General features: G+C 44.8%; 1 protein-coding gene across 1 annotated transcript in view; it reads left to right on the top strand.

The window, feature by feature from the left end:
• ptpn20 (protein tyrosine phosphatase non-receptor type 20) overlaps positions 1-20263 on the top strand; it is a 91305-nt gene that overhangs the window by 44350 nt on the left and 26692 nt on the right. The window contains exons 21-35 of the mRNA XM_036981604.2: positions 3710-3956; positions 12799-12900; positions 13350-13443; positions 13542-13627; positions 14134-14296; positions 14722-14936; positions 15815-15913; positions 16057-16496; positions 16694-17522; positions 18137-18307; positions 18403-18577; positions 19135-19403; positions 19581-19608; positions 19812-19862; positions 20091-20189. Of these exons, the coding sequence (XP_036837499.2) occupies positions 3710-3956; positions 12799-12900; positions 13350-13443; positions 13542-13627; positions 14134-14296; positions 14722-14936; positions 15815-15913; positions 16057-16496; positions 16694-17522; positions 18137-18307; positions 18403-18577; positions 19135-19403; positions 19581-19608; positions 19812-19862; positions 20091-20189 (3068 nt within the window). The remainder of the gene's footprint in view (positions 1-3709; positions 3957-12798; positions 12901-13349; positions 13444-13541; positions 13628-14133; positions 14297-14721; positions 14937-15814; positions 15914-16056; positions 16497-16693; positions 17523-18136; positions 18308-18402; positions 18578-19134; positions 19404-19580; positions 19609-19811; positions 19863-20090; positions 20190-20263) is intronic.

Genomic DNA, 20263 nt, shown 5'->3' with positions numbered 1-20263 from the left:
CGGACATATTTCTTCGGCCACTATACATAGTTTGCCAATTGGCCTGGTTTACCACACGGAGCCCTGCTGATCCGTCCGCTGATGTAACTGCACGAGGGGGCCACACTTTCCTCCATCGCGTCATCCTCTAAGGCCTTTCTGTTAGCCTGCTAGCCCCGTGCCGCTAGCTCAAGCAACGCACTGGACTTGTATGATCACCCAGCTACGCATGCCTTTCCCTAATGTCACCATGCCGTGTCGATTGCTGTTTTGTAACTATTGTTTTATTTCACTGTAGAGCCTCTAGCACTGCTCAACACGCCTCAGCTAACAATTTAGTTACACCTCCCACACACGCAGTGACATCACCTGGTTTAAATGCTATTTCTAGAGACAATATCTCTTTCATGATCACTATATGCACAGGTTTACCCCCACTGTATTCACATCTTAATATTCCTTTGTCTGTACATTATGCCTTGAATATATTCTATCTGCTCCTTTTACTCTCTGTTCTGAACGTACTAGGCATCTAGTTCTATTAGCCTTTAGCCGTACCCTTATCCTACTCCTCCTCTGTTCCTCTGGTGATGTAGAGGTTAATCCAGGCCCTGCAGTGTCTACCTCCACTCCCATCTCCCAGGCTCTCTCATTTGTTGACTTCTGCAACCGTAAAAGCCTTGGTTTCATGCATGTTAACATTAGAAGCCTCCTCCCTAAGTTTGTTTTATTCACTGCCCTAGCACACTCCACCAATCCGGAAGTCCTAGCCGTGTCTGAATCCTGGCTTAGGAAGACCACCAAAAACCTTGACATTTCCATTCCTAACAATAACATTTTCTGACAAGATAGAACTGCCAAAGGGGGCGGTATTGCAATTTACTGCAAAGATAACCTGCAGAGTTCTGTCTTACTATCCAGGTCTGTACCCAAACAATTTGAGCTTCTACTTCTAAAAATTAACCTTTCCAGAAACAAGTCTCTCACCGTTGCCGCTTGCTATAGACCACCCTCTGCCCCCAGCTGTGCCCTCGACACCATATGTGATTTGATTGCCCCCATCTATCTTCTGAGCTCGTGTTGCTAGGTGACCTAAACTGGGACATGCTTAACACCCCAGCCATCCTACAATCTAAGCTTGATGCCCTCAATCTCACACAACTTATTAATGAACCTACCAGATATAACCCCAAATCCGTAAACACAGGCACCCTCATAGATATCATCATCTCTAAAGTCTAAGATTACTGACCATTTTGAATCACATCGTACCTTCTCCGCTATGCAATCTGGTTTCCGAGCTGGTCATGGGTGCACTTCAGCCACGCTCAAGATCCTTAACAATATCATAACCGCCATCGATAAGAGACATTACTGTGCAGCTGTATTCATCGACCTGGCCAAGGCTTTCGACTCTGTCAATCACCACATTCTTATTTGCAGACTCAACAGCCTTCGTTTCTCAAATGATTGCCTCGCCTGGTTCACCAACTACTTCTCTGATAGAGCTCAGTGTGTCAAATTGGAGGGCCTGTTGTCCGGACCTCTGGCAGTCTCTATGGGTGTGCCACAGGGTTCAATTCTCGGGCCGACTCTCTTCTCTGTATACATCAATGATGTCGCTCTTGCTGCTGGTGATTCTCTGATCCACCTCTACGCAGACGACACCATTCTGTATACTTCTGGCCCTTCTTTGGACACTGTGTTAACTAACCTCCAGACGAGCTTCAATGCATACAACTCTCCTTCCGTGGCCTCCAACTGCTCTTAAATGCAAATAAAACTAAATGCATGCTATTCAACCGATCATTGCCCTCACCTGCCCGCCCATCCAGCATCACTACTCTGGACGGCTCTGACTTAGAATACGTGGATAACTACAAATACCTAGGTGTCTGGCTAGACTGTAAACTCTCCTTACAGACTCACATTAAAAGCATCTCCAATCAAAAATGATTTCGCAACAAAGCTTCCTTCATTCATGCTGCCAAACATACCCTCGTAAAACTGACCATCCTACCGATCCTTGACTTCGGCGATGTCATCTATAAAATAGCCTCCAACACTCTACTCAGCAAACTAGATGTAGTCTATTACAGTGCCATCCGTTTTGCCTACAAAGCCCCATACACTACTCACCACTGCGACCTATACGCTCTCGTTGGCTGGCCCTCACTTCATACTCGTCGCCAAACCCACTGGCTACAGGTTATCTACAAGTCTCTGCTAGGTAAAGCCCCGCCCTATCTCAGCTCGCTGGTCACCATAGCAGCACCCACTCGTAGCAAACGCTCCAGCAGGTATATCTCACTGGTCACTCCCAAAGCCAATTTCTCCTTTGGTCGCCTTTCCTTCCAGTTCTCTGCTGCCACTGACTGGAACGAACTGCAAAAATCACTGAAGCTGGAGATTCCCATCTCCCTCACTAGCTTTAAGAACCAGCTGTCAGAGCAGCTCACAGATCACTTCACCTGTTCATAGCCCATCTGTATACAGCCCATCTATCTACCTCATCCCCATCCTGTATTTATTTATTTTGCTCCTTTTGCACCACAGTATCTCTATTTGCACATCCATCTTTTGCACATCTACCATTCCAGTGTTTAATTGCCATATTGTAATTACTTCACCACCATGGCCTATTTATTGCCTTAACTCCCTTATTTGACCTAATTTTCTACTGTATTATTGACTGTATGTTTTGTTCATTCCATGTGTAACTCTGTGTTGTTGTATGTGTCGAACTGCTATGCTTTATCTTGGCCAGGTCGCAGTTGCAAATGAGAACATGTTCTCAACTAGCTTACCTGGTTAAATGAAGGTGGAAAAAACAAACAATGTATTCCACGGCCTTCGTCAGAGCTTTTGTGAGTTTTTATATTATCACCACGCATACAAATGGGGTTGGTTTCGAGGGAAAACAAATAAGTGCTACCAAATAAAACTATGTGCGTTTCATAAACATTCAAATAAACTGTGTACATAAAACGTATTAAACACATCTGTAAAACCACAATGAGGACATCGACCTACCAAGCAAGTTTTCAAAAATCTTTGGGTACAGTCAAGAAAAACGTCAGAGTAATCTGAAATGGGGGCATAATTCATATTCACATTTACAACATAACACACATAGGCATTTCATCATTAAGACCTTTAGGAAATAATGTCTGGAGGGTGAAAATCCCAAAACATTCTCTTTTGCTTAGAGTATTATTAATAGCTCCTCCCCTGTCTGATATCTTAACTTTCTCTATGCCACAAAATCGAAAGGTAGAAATGTCATGTTTCAGGTCATTAAAATGGATAATCCTTGTCGTTTCTCCTGATTGAAATTTTATGTTCACAAATTCTCTATTTGAGAGAATGCCGTGGAATTATTGTAATTTTAAATTTCTTCAAAACAAGTAAACTTTCTTGTTTGATTACTGCAGTAATGGCTCAGACTTTCCATGTTGGCGTTTTGGTGGCATTGTCTCTCTGTTTTTAACAAAGGGATTTTTAACTTCTCTATACTGCAGTGCAAGAGAGAGAAAGTTTACGACCTGTCATTAAGTCATAAAACCAGCCCAACTCCCCCTCTCCTGTGGGAGAGAGGGTGGTTTGTGCTATCTGTTGTACTGTGATCCTCACCGAGAGAGTCATGACAACATCATCTTTTTCACACGTTTCCAGCAACTAGGCCAGCTCAGTACGGCTTGGTTTGGCATGGCTCGTTACTGCTCATTAGTGTAAAAAGCACCTCTTTGTCCCTTCTCTCCCATGCAGATTCTCTGAGAGACAGTAAGACTTCTCTGGCCCCCAGTACCATGAGTCTGATGGTGGAGAGGGGCATTGGGTGCCAGACCACCCTGAGTGGAACAGAATTCCAACCAGCCATGGAGGAGCTGGAGGAAGCACTGGCTCTGTCCAACCTGGCCACACCTAAACATGGCAAGAGACTCCACATCCCTGTGGTCCGGATCCTGGATGCTCAGGTAATTCTGGTATATTAATAAATTTTTGTTATGGCGTTAAAGGCCCAATTCAGCCATTTTTATCTCCGTATAAAATCATTTATTGGTAACAATTAAGTAATAGTTTTTCATAAAACATTTCATTTTTTAAATGCTTTTTAGCAAAACAATGTTTCTCAGGCAGTAATTTAGCTAGGACTGTCTGGGAGTGGTCTGAGTGGGGAGGGACCTAATAGGAGGGATATGTAATCAGAAAACTAGCTGGTATTGGAGAGAGAGATTTGGATCTTTTTTTGTTATTGGTCTATTTACAGTGCCTTCAGAAAGGTTGATTTATTCCACATTTTGTTGTGTTATAGCCTGATTCTAAATGAATAAAAATAATGTTTACCCATCTACACACAATACCCCATAATGACAAAGTGAAAACATGTTTTTAGCAAATTTATTGAAAATGAAATACAGATATACGCTATATCTACAAAGGTACACTACCGTTCAAAAGTTTAGGGTCACTTGGAAATGTCCTTGTTTTTGAAAGAAAAACACTTTTTTTGTCCATTAAAATAACATCAAATTGATCAGAAATACAGTGTAGACACTGTTAATGTTGTAAATGACTATTGATCTGGAAACGGCTGATTTTTAATGGAATATCTATATAGGTGTACATTAGAATATCTACATCGGCATACAGGCGACTCCGTGATGCTGGCCTTCTAGGCAGAGTTGCAAAGAAAAAGCCATATCTCTGTCCAGTGTCTGTGTAATTTTGCCAGTCTGAGATATCGCTTTATCTTTGCAACTCTGCCTAGAACGTCAGAGTCGCCTCTTCACTGTTGACGTTGAGGCTGGTGTTTTGCGGGTACAATTTAATGAAGCTGCCAGTCAAACCAGACACTCTAATGTACTTGTCCTCTTGCTCAGTTGTGCACCGGGGCATCCCACGCCTCTTTCTCTTCTGGTTAGGGCCAGTTTGCACTATTTTGTGTAGAGAGTAGTAAACAGCTTTGTACGAGATCTTCAGTTTCTTGGCAACTTCTCGTATGGAATAGCCTTCATTTCTCAGAACAAGAATAGACTGAGTTTCAGAAGAAAGTTATTTGTTTCTGGCCATTTTGAGCCTGTAATCAAACCCACAAATGCTGATGTGCCAGATACTCAACTAGTCTAAATGTAAGGTTCTGCTTTTCTTTTCTTAGTCAACCTTGTGTTCTTTTTCTTTGTGTTCTGGAACGTAGCCCGTCTTTAATTTGTGTTCATTGATTTGACCTGTGTTCGTTTCTCACCTGGTCTCATCAACTCCCTATTTAGTTCAGTTTGAATGGTTGTGAGGCATTGTTTGTTTTTGCCTACCTGTGTTTGACTATTGCCAGCGACCACGATTCCTACCATCTGCGAAGCCTTAATAAACATCTGCTGCGTTCTGCGTGTGAACCTACACCTTTTTCTCCCTAAGTATTCATTACAGAATACCTTACCTAAAAACGGAATGGGTTTCAGCAGAGCTACAGTGGCGCCTAACCCAGCAAGAGGAGCTTATGGAGGAAATTTGACATATTCTCCGCCAGCCTATCCCTACTCCTCCGACGCCAGATATCGTAACCCATAGCCCTCCTTCATTGATACCCTTGCCTGGAAATTATGACGGTTCGCCTGGGAAATGTCAAGGATTTCTGATGCAATGCAGCAAATACATTGAGCACAACCCCACTAACTTCGCCATACCAGGGGCACCTGCTCCTGCTGACTCCATATTAGGGTGTGGTATTCTGTAAGGGGTGCGTAACTGGTGGCAGGGAAGTCAGACGCAGGAGAGCACAACTAGGTAATAGCCGAAGCAGTTTAATTCCAAAACCAACGGCATCAAGAAAAAAACAACTTGGGTACAAAACCCGAAACCCAACATGTACACAAGCACTTACAAACAAACAATGCCAAAAAAAGACATGGGGGGAACAGAGCGTTAAATACACAACACGTAATGAGGGAATGAAAACCAGGTGTGTGGGAAAACAAGACAAAACAAATGAAAAATGGAACGGCGATGACTAGAAGATCGGTGACGTCGATCTCCGACCACCGCGCAAGCAAGGAGAGGAACTGACCTCGGCAGAAGTCGTGACATTCTCTGTTAAAACTGGTCCCCTACAGCCCTCTTCATCCTCCAGTCTCTACCCGCAGTGCGCCCCCACCGTTGGGCGTCGAAGGGGAACCTACCTACGCCATACGGGCCATCCTTGATTGCCTGAGGTCGCATCCAGTCCACTCCCTAGTGGACTGGGAAGTTATGGGCCTGACGACCGGTCCTGGGTCCTTGACCAAGACATCCTCGACCCAAATATGATTCAGGCATTTCACCCTGATTGTCCCGCTCCCCGACCTCGGGGTCAACCCCTGAACAGACCCATTGGACATCAGCCTCGACGCAGAACGTCGGCTCAGTCCACGACCTCGTCAAACCAGCCTGCCGGAACTCGCCCCCGAGGTAGGCGTCCTCTGCTCCCCCGCCTGCTCCATCCTCCTGTGCCGTTGGGTCGTCAGGAGCCTCCCTTGTAAGCACTGTTTCTGTGTGTTCTGGAACGTAGCTCTGTCTTTCATTTTTGTTCATTGTTTTCACCTGTGTAAAGATTTAAATAAAGGTTTAAAAAAATCTGCCAAATCGGTGTCCAAAAATACAGATTTCCGATTGTTATGAAAACTTGAAATCGGTCCTAATTAATCGGCCATTCCGATTAATCGGTCGACCTCTAGTCAATACCAAATTCCAAATTGCCTCTAGAAGCAACGTCAGCACAAGAACTTAATGAAATGGGTTTCCATGGTTGAGTAGCCGCAAATAAGCCTAAGATCACAATGCCAAGCGTCAGCTGGAGTGGTGTAAAGCTTGGCGTAATTGGACTCTGGAGTAGTGGAAATGCGTTCTCTGGAGCGATGAATCATGCTTCACCATCTGGTTGTCCAATGGACAAATCTGTGTTTAGCAGATGCCAGAAGAAAGCTACCTGCCCAAATGCGTAGTGCCAACTGTAAAGCTTGGTGTAGGAGGAATAATTGTCTGGGATTTAGTTCCGGTGAAGTGAAATCTTAACGCTATTGCATACAATTACATTCTAAATGATTCTAGGCTTCCAACTTGGTGGCAACAGTTTAGGGAAGGCCCTTTATGGTTTCTGTTAGACAATGCCCAAGTGCACAAAGCGAGGTCCATACAGAAATGGTTTGTCAAGATTGGTGTGGAAGAACTTGACTGGCCTGCACAGAGCCCTGAACGCAACTATATCAAACACCTTTGGGATGAATTGGAATGCCAACTGGGAGCCAGGCCTAATCATTTCCCGACCTCACTAATGCTCTTGTGGCTGCTCTCGCAGCAATTTCCAACTTCTAGTGCAAAGCCTCCCCAGAAGAGTAGCAGAGAAGGGGGACCAACTCCATATTAATGCCCATGATTTTGGAAGGAGATGTTCAAACAAGCAGGTGTCCACATACTTTTGGTCATGTAGTGTATCTTATTTACATAAGTATTCACACCCCTGAGTCAATACGTGTCAGAATCACCTTTGGCAGCGATTACAGCTCTGAGTCTTTCTGGGTAAGTCTTTAAGAGCTTTGTTATTTTTCAAATTCTTCAAGCTCTCTCAAGTTGGTTGTTGATCATTGCTAGCCAGCCACTTTCAAGTCTTGCCATAGATTTTCTAGCTAATTTAATTCAAAATTAATCTAAAATGGAATAAACAGTTTTTCCCCCTCATCAATCTACACACAATACTCCATAATGTCAAAGCAAAAACAGGTTTTTAGAAATGTTTGCAAATGTATTAAAAATTAAAACTGATATCAAATTTACATAAGTATTCAGACCCTTTACTCAGTTCTTTGTTGACGCATCTTTGGCAGCGATTACAGCCTCGAGTCTTCTTGGGTATGACGCTACAAACTTGGCACACATGTATTTGGGGAGTTTCTCCCATTCTTCTCTGCAGATCCTCTCAAGCTCTGTCAGGTTGGATGGGGTGCGTTGCTACAAAGCTATTTTCAGATCTCCAGAGATGTTAGATCGGGTTAAAGTCCGGGCTCTTGCTGGACCAGTCTAGGACATTCAGAGACTTGTCCCAAAGCCACTCCAGTGTTGTCTTGGCTGTGTGCTTAGGGTCGTTGTCCTGTTGAAAAGTGAACCTTCGCCCCAGTCTGAGGTCCTAACCTGCTCCAGAGCGCTTTTCATCAAGGATCGCTCGGTACCTTTCTCTGTTCATCTTTCCCCTAGATCCTGACTAGTCTCCCAATCCCTGCCGCTGGAAAACATCCCCACAGCATGATGTTGCCACCACATTGTTTCAGCGTAGGGATGGTGCCAGATGTCCTGCAGACGTGACACTTGGCATTCAGGCCAAATAGTTCAATCTTGGTTTCGTCAGACCAGAAAATCTTGTTTCTCATGGTCTGAGTCCTTTAGGCACCTTTTGGCAAACTCCAAGCAGTCTGTCATGGGCCTCTTTCTGAGGAGTGGCTTCCTTATGGCCACTCTACCATGCAGAGATGGTTGTCCTTCAGGAATGTCCCATCTCCACAGAGGAACTCTGGAGCTCTGTCAGAGTGACCATCAGGTTCTTGGTTACCTCCCGACCAAGGCCATTCTCCCATGATTGTTTAGTTTGGCCGGGCTGCAAGCTCTAGGAAGAGTCTTGGTGGTTCTAAACTTCTTCCATTTAAGAATGGTGGCCACTGTGGTCTTAGGGATCTTCAATGCTGCAGAAATGTTCTCATACCCTTTCCCAGATCTGCGCCTCGACACAGTCCTGTCTCGGAGCTCTACGGACAATTCCTTCGACCTCATAGCTTGGTTTTAGCTCTGAAGTGCACTGGCCTCTGTGTTCTCAGTTCTTAACCTTCTAACAGTATTAAGCATGTGTTTGTAGGACTTGTAGTTTTGAAACTGAAATGTACTTAATGAGGGTAGTATACAATGTTATGCGTTGTTTAGAAAATGCCACCAGAGGGCGTCAGAGTTTGATGTTAAAGAGTCTGTGCACACTTTAATGGCATTTGACATGGTTATGATGCCAATCATTTCATTTAACTGTAATATTGTGACGCAGAGGTTGGTAAATTACATAACACCTGTTATAGCACCTGATATGTAGACTCTTACGTAGCATGTAATATCATATTTGTCATGCAGACTGTGTAATAGCAGTTGTTATTAACAGTTGACATTCAATCATATGACAACAGGATGAACAGTCATCTAGAACACCCATTATGACTAGTTTTATATAATCTTATGCTGTTACTCATAACAATTCAAAACTGCTTATGACAAATGCTATAATGTGTTATGTAGCTGTCATAAAGGCTTTATGCCTGGTTCCTCTAGGTTTCTTCCTAGGTTCTGGCCTTTCTAGGGAGTTTTAGCCACTGTGCTTCTACATCTGCATTGCTTGCTGTTTGGGGTTTTGGCTGGGTTTCTGTACAGCACTTTGTGACATCGGCTGATGTAAAAAGGGCTTTATAAATACATTTGATTGATTGATATGCATTCATAAGGACACCTAAAGTAAAGTGTTACAAAGTTCATCGTACTGACCAGGCAGTGTGCCATGGAACAGTTCTGTCGGCTGCCAAACTGCGTAGGATCTAGTTTCGGTGTGATGTCCCTCAGGATCCAGTGTGCAGAAAACTGTTCACAGTTGAGATGTTAATGAGATCGGCCTCAGTTATTCAATGTTTTGTGGGGTAGATTTCGGAATGGGGACAACAGTAGTCTCTTTCCATTGTCCAGGGATGATAACTTATGGACCTGTTGATGACGTCACAGAGAGGAACGCTGATCTCGCATGCAAACTCCTTCAATATTCTTGGAGGAATCATGTCTAGGCCAGGGGATTTATGACAGTTGATGGAGGCCAGTCTACTATACAGATCCCCCAATGAAATGGTGGGCAGTGAGGGGGCTGGCAGGAAAGGAGACAGAGCTGAATGTTTGAGGAGTGTAAATGACTAGGACATCTTGACAAACTTTGTGTTGATGGTGTTTGCGATTGCCGACAAGTGCTGGCGATGGATTCCAGGAAAGTTCTTTTAAAGTTCTTTCGGTCAGCTTATTTTGCTGTGTTGCACATGGATTTTACTCTACAGTCAAAAAAAGTTGTTTTTTTTGGGCCAAAAGTTTTGAGATCGACACAAATATTAATTTCGACAAAGTTTGCTGCTTCAGTGTCTTTTGATATTTTTGTCAGATGTTACTATGGAATACTGAAGTATAATTACAAACATTTCATAGGTGTCAAAGGCTTTTATTGACAATTATATGCAGTTGATGCATAGAGTCAATATTTGCAGTGTTGACCCTTCTTTTTCAAGACTGTTAGGAATTTTATGAATAATGACTACATTTAAATAGAACTATAACTAATTAAACTCTACCCTGTTTTACAATATCCGATTCATAATGTTAGTTCCTAGGAAAGAGGTTATGTAGCATGGATAAGGGGTAATTCGAAATGATAACCATTGTGTAGGAAGGAATGTGTGTGTGTGTCTTAAGTAAGCAAAGAGGTTCATTAACCTATGTGTGAACCGACTCAACTATAACTCTGTGGCGATAAAATAAGACAGCGAGAGCCTCTCCAGGATTTCCGTATCTGGAACTGTCTGCTAAGTAGTGATAAATTATGGTGAGACTTCAGGAGTTAATCCATATATAGTGTGTGTCATGAGTGTGCGCTAGTAGGTTGGAATTAACTTTTGAACCTGCTTTGTCCTGGTCAAGAGGAGGAGATACATTTTAAAAACCTATGACGTCATATGTGATATATAAGCTGTTGTACATGGTTCTATGGGCAGCGCGCTCCGAGAATAAATGCTATTGGCTTTTTTCCGGATGCCCCAAACAATAGGAATGGGGATTCATCAGAGAAAATAACTTTACCCCAGTCCTCAGCAGTCCAATCCCTGTACATTTTGCAGAATATAAGTCTGTCCCGGATGTTTTTCCTGGAGAGAAGTGCCTTATTTGCTGCCCTTCTTGACACCAGGCCATCCTCCAAAAGTCTTCACCTCACTGTGCGTGCAGATGCACTCACACCTGCCCGCTGCCATTCCTGAGCAAGCTCAGACTTCAAGTACGATGTCTTTATGTTGGTGACAATCATGTCAGGATGGCTTCACCTCTGGTGTTGTTCTGAACTACCTGACAGTTTATTATCCAAGGCAGATTCCATTGACACTGAGGCGGTTGAAGTTCCCAAGAGTTGTCCGATGTCTGGGTACTTAGTACGGAGCAGATCAGATGAGGATATTAGATGTTCAAAGAGTTCATCCTGATGTGGTGATTGTGGCGGTGAGTACACCACACAATGTAATAGCAGATATGTGCTGTGCGAGTCTCAGGTGTCTCACGTTCACCAACAAGCATTTCAGATGGTCGGTAACACTAATGAACAGTCTCTGATGTACAGTGCAACACATCCTACCTGGTTGATGCTTGTCTCAAAGATTAAGCCATGCAAGTCTAAGTGCACACGGACGGTACAGTGAAACTGTGAATGACTCATTCAATGGCTCAAAGATTAAGCCACGTAAGTCTTAGGGTGTTTCTCAATATGTATACTACCGTGCTCCGATCAATCAACTCTGAGCATATGCGGTCGGGAACATGAGTCCAAAACAGAACACTCGAAACGGAGCAAGGAGGGCACCTATCGGATGAGAACTCCATTTGTACACATTTTGAATAATGCATTGATGCAAGCTTCAAAGGAAAGTATGCACAGAAATATGACTCAACCACTTAAAAAAAAAACAATGCAACATTTCTTGAAAACAATGGCAGACATTATTTGAGCTGGAGCGAGAGAAAATAAACTCTGACGCAGAATTAAATGTTGCCCATTCACATCTCATACGTTGCCTGAAACGTTGTATCTTGATACATTCATAAATATGAACTGTGTTCATTTTGGCATGTTTAAGTCAATAGTGCAAACTAGCTAGCTAGCCACGAAAAATTGGTTGCCAGCTAGATTAATACGATTCACATATAGCTAGCTGGTAATTATGAAGTAAAAAGTTTGCTTTATGTATATCTTGTTTCATCTCTTTTGCCATTGCCCTGGCTGGAAGCAGGTTCAGTGAATGGGAATGTGCAGCGTGAGGGAATACGGTAGCAACGGAGTGCGAGTGCAATATCAAATGTAATATTTGATGCTTTCTCCGCACTCTCGTCCCCACAAGAACGTACTCAATAGAACACTCGTGGAGAACAAACTCTGAGCATGAAAGTGTAGAAGCACGGTTGTATGAGAAACACCCTTAAGTACACACGGCCGGTACAGTGAAAATGCGAATGGCTCATTAAGTCCATGATATAGCTATAGCCAAGCAGCTGTCGAAAGCTGTGTATGCTGGAAACCCTTGGGTGAAGAGGTCAAGTGAAGGGTTGTGTTGTTCATATGAATTTAGTGTGTTTTAACGCTATTGACAACCTTAACAGAATGGTTGTGTGGTATAGGATGTGATTATTTTTTTTTTGTCCCCGAGGGGAAATTCTTGGAAAATGCTACTTGTTCCAGAGACTTAATGGGATAATAGGTTAGCCGGTCATGTTCGTGGCTAATGGATAACTGGATTAAGGCTGGAGTTCAGGAAATTTGGAATACGTTTATTTGTACGACATTATTGTAAACGAGCTGTAGAATTCACGACGTGATAGCATTCTTGGCATTCGTTCATTTTCTCTCTCTTTCTCTCACACACCCCCCTACCCCTTACCACCTCCCCTATATCTCTCTCTGTCCCTCTCACTGTCTCCCCATTTTCCCCTCCTGTCTCTCTCTTTCTCTCCCTCTCCCTCCCCCTCCAGGAGGTGCGTTCCAGGTCTCCCTCTCTCTGCAGTCTGAGAGCCAGGGAACAGCTTGTGGTGGAGCTGAAGAAGGCCAACGGCAGCCTGGGTATAAGTGTAGCTGTGAGTAAATCTATATATGTTACAGTAGTGCTTCCCAACTCCACACCTTGGCCATGCCATAGAAACAGAATAACTAGAACGTGTACCCATGAGTGTTCCAGTGAAATTGCTTTGTCGCTTCTAGTAATTATATTCCTCATTTCCACCTATAATACTACTACTGTCTCAGTTACACCAATCTACAGTACACATTCTTCTATAGGGTGGAGGTTAGGGGTCAGGCTAGGGTTTAGGTTTAGGGGTCATGATCAAAACAATCCCTAGGTGCCTTTGCCTAGCCCCTACTCGCAGTCTCCTATACTTAATGCAGTATGTTATATGTTCTCTATAGGGGAGTCAACACCCGTGTTAGTTTTAGAGGCAGTAGTCTGAGGCTAGGGCCAGGGGTAGAAGCTATGATATAATATATACAGTACAGTATGGGATACAGTATGGGTTGTGCCCTACAGGGTGGAATGAACACCTGTGTTCGTTACGAGGGGATATACATCAAGAGTCTGGTGCCAGGGGCCGCTGCTGAGCAGGACGGGCGCATTCAGATAGGTAACCAAACATCACTACTCAACCAATACCAGACTAGCTTCACACATTCAAATAGGTAACCAGACATCACTAATCAATCATGTGCGTATGTATGACAGGTGACCGACTGCTGGAAGTTGATGGGTCCAACCTACGAGGTGTAACACACAAACAGGCCGTGGAGTGCCTGAAGAAGACTGGAGAGGTACGATGCACGCACACACTCCATCTTTCTTTAGTCTCGCCTCTCTTTAGTTCTCTCTCCTTCTCTCTTGGCAGTGGCAGGGCAAACCATATGTTTACAGCTGTTGTTATTTTAGCCTTTGCTAATAAGCTTTAGCCTCAGCCTTTAGGCTTGCTGACGTTAGCATGCTCTACACTGACACCTGGGCCACATCTCTAACATAGTGTTGACAGACAGCTTAGCTTAGCCCAGTCACCCCCTGTCTAATCACTGGGTTACGTAACTCCCAGATTCCAGGACAAAAACAAATAACATAACAAATCTAGCTATTTTCTCACATGACTTCACTAGCATAATGAGTCTCTAAACAGCACTGTCTTAACGCTTTCTCCCTATTGTCGGACAGAATTCTGTGATTTTAGCTGTTTTGTTTTTTCTGTGTGCATGATCATTGTGTGTGTATGAACGCTGTGTGTATGTTCACTGTGTGTGTGTGTGTGTGGTGTGTGTGTGTGTGTGTGTGTTAGGTGGTGAGTCTGCTTTTAGAGAGGGAGCCCCAGGTGGTGTTGGGGGCGGGAGCGAATCGCCCCCGCTCAGCTTCACAGAGCCAATCAGGAAGTCTCAGGAGAGACAGCTCCATGGAGATGACCTTGAGTGGCAAGACCAAGGACTACAGCTTTGTCACTGATGGTGAGAGGAGAGGGCACACACATACACAAACACAAAGGCACACAACCAGGCAGACACACACAGACTCCCCCGAGGTGGCTGTGACTTATCTGACAGCTACATTGTGTTGGCTGTCACAGACAGCCCCGACACACCCCCAGTCCCCTGAGAGCTGACACACTGATGCCTTATAGCTCAGTGTGTGTCTGCACGTGCGTGTGTGTCAGCACTGTGCGTATGCGTGCGTCCGTACATATGTACAGACCTCGGTCTTGGTTTTACTGTTTTACACACATTCCAGTCTGGTGGAGGGCTACAATGAAATGGAATGAGTTTAACAGCAGAAAATGCTTGTTGGAGCATGTAAATAATGATGTGAAGCTGAATCACCCTCCCCCTCTCTCAAACACTCTGAAAATAATGATGACCCTTTGCGCTCTTCTCAGACAACACTCTGGAGGTGCTGTTGAAGAAGAGCCTGTGTGGTTTGGGCTTCAGCTTCTACATCAGTGAGTTGAACAGTGGTTGTGACCAGGGCAGCAGTGTGGTGCGGATCAAAACCCTTTTCCAGGGTCAACCAGCCAAGGAGTCAGGACAGATCAGAGAAGGAGACGTCATATTGGCTGTTAATGGACAATGGGTTAAAGGCCTCAGCTACCAGGTACACAATGTCTTTCTTGTACAAATCTCTTTATCTTTGTCCTTCAAACCAGATATGAAGAATTGTGTCCTGTTGGTGAGTGTGAATGAGGTGGTTAGAGTTAGCGTTGTATTGAGATTAGGTTGTGAATGTCAGGGTTCGGTGTTAAATATTTTCATATGTTGGCGTGCCTTGCTGAATCTGAGAGGGGGGGGGGGGGTCTACCGATGAGGCGCAAGAGCGTCACCAATGGCGTTCTTTGTCTTTTTGTATGTTCCTTTAACGAATTATGATTTGGCGCACCGGCATCACAGATTATTTTGACAAGTGATGATTTCGTGGAGGTGGTGCTTAAGAGGAGGCGAGCGATTTTAACCAGAGAGTTTGGGTAGTTCCGTTCGTGTCATCTAGGTATCTAGCTAGTGCATGCAATATTTGGTTGTAGTTTCTGAAAAGAGGTTTAGTTTAGTGTTAGAATGCAGTGCGTCTCTCTGTATGTTAGCTCCGTGCTTTATTCAGCATTCTCTCTCTCTACCTCCTTTGCTCTCTGTGCCACATCGCAGTTAATCCCCTAATCTGATCTATCAGAAATGAACTCTGCACGTCTCACCTATGGCTCTGAACTATGGATTACACAGCGGTCGGACTGAGACGGCAGTGTCGTTAACATGCAAATTAGCTGTTGTCATGGGAATGCTTGGTGGCAAAGGGGTACTGCATGTGTCTGTGGCCCGCCAAAATAACCATACATATTTACGTTAGTGCACAAAGTACGTTGACAAATAAATGCAGCAGATACAGAGAACTCCCGACCAATATGCCCCTGCCCACCCCAGCAGACTGAACCACACACATACCCAAAAATTCCTTGTACTGACCCTTTTACCGCTCATCCACAGAGGGTGTTGTTCCTGCTCCGTGGGCCTCCGTCTGAGGTCCACCTGACTCTCTGCAGACCTGCTCTTGGAGTACTGTCTCAACTGGATGCTGACACACTGGTGAGTACACACACACACACACACACACTCACTCACACACAGAGAAAAACAGGCTCACAGATAAATAGACACATGCACCCACACACCTACACACACTGAGCACTGAGAATTGAGCACTGAGTGGTATCTCTCTCTTTAAATAGGTTCCTTTCTTGTCTCCAACCCGTGGGGTGAGGTCCAAGTCTCTAGACATCAGGCTAGGGGAAGATTATAGCCAGCTGCTCAAGCTACAGGCATACCAGAACCGTCAGTACAACCAGGAAAACCAGGCTCAGAAGGAGCCAATGCAGACATCACAAGCCCAGGACCAAGCCTCCAGGCAGGCCAGACAAACAGACAAGTCCCCTGAGCCCTCTGGAGGTCCGAAGACTCAACAGAGTCAGGATAGTCAAGACAGTGAGATGGACGCAGCTGAGAACCAGCCTTCCTCACCCTCTCCCTCACCCCCTTCCCCCATCTCCCTCGCCAGCAGAAGTGACGCAGGAGACAGTGAAGAGTTGTCGGTTGTGGACGAGGAAGGTTCCGAAGAAATGAGCTCGGCATCTGTCGGGGCCAAGACCAGTACTAGTCCCGTGTACACCAGGTAACGTTGATGTAACATTTTAAGTACAGAACTAATTTTTGATTGCTGCCTTTTAGAAACAGGTCGCTCTTGTAAAATAAATGTTTATTTTCAATGCGATTTACCTGTGTAATTAAAGGATCAATTAAATGCAAATAAATACAAAGACAAACACACACACACACACAACTGTTAATTAACCCTGTATGTACTTCCAGTGGCATCAGAGAAGAGGCGGACGGCAGTTTAACATACTGCCTTATGGGTGATGGAATAACCATTCTGTCTGATAAAGAGTACTTGACCATCAGTTCGACTTCGGACAGGCCCTCTAGCCTTACCTCAAACACCTCATGTACCCCCAGTGTGGCTCCACACACTACCTCTCATGCCTCCAGGACCAGATCCACCCCCCCCACTAGGGTCCGATCCACCACCCCCAAAAGTACTTCCATCCCCCACAGCTTGTCCTCGCAAACCACAAGCTCAACAAACCCCAATTTGTCATTGCAAACCACCTCTGTCCAGCAGACACCAGCTCAGCCCTCCTCTAAGCCTACATCCAGCCTTTCCTCTAGGATGTCTGACCTCAACATCAGCCACTCAGTGCATCCTCTCCAGCCCCAGCATGCTACACCTCCTCTTCCCAGCCTCTCCTCCCATACCTCCAACCCCAACTCCAGGATCTCTGATTGCAAACACAGCATCACCTCCGATCGTAAACACAGCATCACCTCCGATCGTAAACACAGCATCACCTTCGATCGTAAACACAGCATCACCTCCGATCGTAAACACAGCATCACATTCAAGACTACCAATGCCTCCAACATCACTCGTTCAGTCATCCAATACAATCCCCAGCCCCCTGACACATTGCCCCCCTCGCAACCCTCCGCACGCCACCCCTCTCCCCAGCCTCCCTTGTCCTCACTCTCTCCCCCCATTCAGGCTGCACCTCTCCCACACACACACCCTACCTGGAGACAGGAGACAGAAGGGGAGGAGGACGAAGATGAGGATGAGAATGAGGAGGATCCCAGAAAAGTGAGACTTAATGTCAAAGACATTACTTTTTTTTTTTTTTTTTTTGTTTACTCACATCCATAAAATCACTTTCCTAGATGCTGGATTAAAGAGGATAATGTAGAACAAAAAATATATCTGTCAGGAATATTTTCCTGACGCAGCCCTAGTTTTGGGTTGAAATGTTGTCCGATTAAACAACACTTTGGAAGGATATACCAGTGTGCAGATGAATTTTTTGTTCTAGTGACATGTGATTGAACTTTATTCATAGGGATCCCGAGTGGGGCAGCGGTCTGAATCTTGAACCAGGGACTGTAGACTCACTACAGCCCCTAGTTCTAATCCAGGTTGTATCACATCTGGCCGTGATTGGGACTCCCATAGGGAATCCCAATTGGCCCCGCGTCGCCGGTGTAGGCCGTCATTGTAAATAATATATTTTTTCTTAACTCACTTTCCTAGTTAAATTAAGTTGAATTTTAATTAAAAAATTATAAAAACAATGACAAAAAAATGAAATAGCACTTTTCACAACTGCGTTCACAAAAACCCAAGCCTAAACCCTAAAGAAAACAGCAGAGATAGAAAATAGAACAAAGGCCTGGACACTGTCTTTTGTGTTTTCCATCCAGGGCATGATGAAGGAATTTGAGATGTGTGTGGTTCTGACCAAGTCGTGGAGCGGTAGCTTTGGGTTCACCATCACACGCAGCAAACTGGATGCCTGCTACTACATTCAGGACATACTGGACAACCCTGCTAAGACGGACGGACGGCTAAGACCAGGGGACAGACTAGTCACGGTATGCACACACACATCGGCACACACACATGGACAAACACATACACATAGGCACACAGTATCTTTACCTGTCTCTCCCATATTCCCCACTCCCAGGTCAACGGCCAAGATATGACGAATGTGACGGATGAGGTTGCCATGTCGATCCTGAGGTCGTCTCCTAGGAGACTGAGTTTGATCCTGGGGAGGGCGGTGACCAACCTGATCGCTCCACCTTTTCCAGACAACCTGCAAGACATCATACTGCACAAGACACCGACTGGACAGCTTGGTAAAACACTGAATGGGAGCGTGACTATTAGTATTTATCAGATGGGAGAACTATAATATGGGAAGCCAGTGTGAGGGTCTGCGCTCAGGCTGCAATGTATGGTGACCGGTGCGTGGGAGAAAAAAATCTGTGTAGAACTACATAGGTACTCAAACCATGTAAAGGGAAAACCAAGGAGGTCGAGATGCAAAAATATACTTACATTTAATCCATCCTCAAACGGTTATTAAAAGATCCTCGTTGCGAAGTGCTAAACAAAGAAAGGAGCGTACGTTTCGGCTTCTATGCCTTCGTCGGTGCTGTACAAACTCATTAAGGAGGCACGGACTTAAGAAGACACACCTGCTGTGCGTAACAGATGCACAGGTGCAGGGAAAAGGTGCTCTGTTACAATTTCAACCTTTCTGTCTGTATTATATCGCTAATATCTGGATGGTGCTCATTAGGGCACGCCATAGCAAACACTTTGCAATGGAAAACATTCAGTTGTTTAGGTTGTATATCCTCTGGTTACTCTGTTTTCTTCTGTTTTTGTCCCCAATGAACACGTCTCTCAGGTATAAAGCTGACGGGTGGTATAGGCAGCAAATGGCAGGGGATCTACTGTCTGGAGGTGGTTCCTGGTTCACCTGCCTGTGAGGAAGGCAGCGTCCAACCAAACGACAGGATCCTGTACATCTGTGGCCGATGCACCATGGGAATGACTCTGGAGGACGCTGTCAAGGCCTGCGAGACTGCTCCGCGCAAAGTGAAACTTAAGGCCACCAGGTGTGTGGGGTTGCCTGAATGTGTGTGTGTGTTTTGTAGGAATGCATGCATTTTTTTTGTTAAATGATCCGTCTGTTTGCTTTCTTTCTTGTTTCTTGTAGAGATGACCAGCCTGTGACTCCCAAAGCCAAGAGTAATGGTGCGTATAAGATCATGTACTGAGATGCTTTAACCTCCCGGTGACCACTATGTTCAGTTCAGGACTCTCGGTGTATGTGACTGCTGGTTCACATAGAAACAGACACGAACTGAAACACTGGAATGTTGGCTAAGTGTTGCAATGGGTTAAGTTGATGGAATGAGAAGTTTGTAACCAGGCAGGTTGATGCCTCATTGACGAAGTAGATGCTATTCTCAGATCAATCATTACCAGGTTAGATAACCATATTACCTGAGACAGAAGCTTCATGGTTTGGTCTTTCAACATTACGGTGTGTGATTCTGTGTCCTGTCTGTCTGTGTCCAGGTCTCAGTGACCTGAGAGAGTGGAAGAAGGAGGAGCAAAGGGAATATTTCAGTGGGACCTCTCTCTCTCGCTAATATTTGTTATTGGTCTCTCTCCTCTCATCTCTTTGTCTGTGTTTGTAGCCGTAGCCCGGTGCTGACAGACAGTGTGTGTGTGTTTGTTGACGGACAGGGCCTGTGCTGCCACTGCAGGATTAATTATTACAGAGCATCTAAACCTCCACTGGGGTATTAGACCACACACACACACACTAGTTGTTTGTTGACTGTGAGGGGTGAGGTAGAGGGACAAGAGAGGGGCAGTCTGAAAGGCCAGTGTTGTCTACCTGTTCGAGAGGACACCTACGCACCAAAATGGCCACAGAGGAGAGAGGTCAACGTGAGTTCCTGTCCTGTTCTGAATATATCATCACCAGGGGGAATGTTTTACTTTTGTTTGACGTGGACAGCTTT

This window comes from Oncorhynchus mykiss, chromosome 1 (genome assembly GCF_057628025.1).
Source record: "Oncorhynchus mykiss isolate SJ-2025 chromosome 1, ASM5762802v1, whole genome shotgun sequence".
Lineage (NCBI taxonomy): Eukaryota > Metazoa > Chordata > Actinopteri > Salmoniformes > Salmonidae > Oncorhynchus > Oncorhynchus mykiss.
Note: the sequence above shows the minus strand (reverse complement) of the source record. Positions and strands in the feature narration are given on the sequence as shown.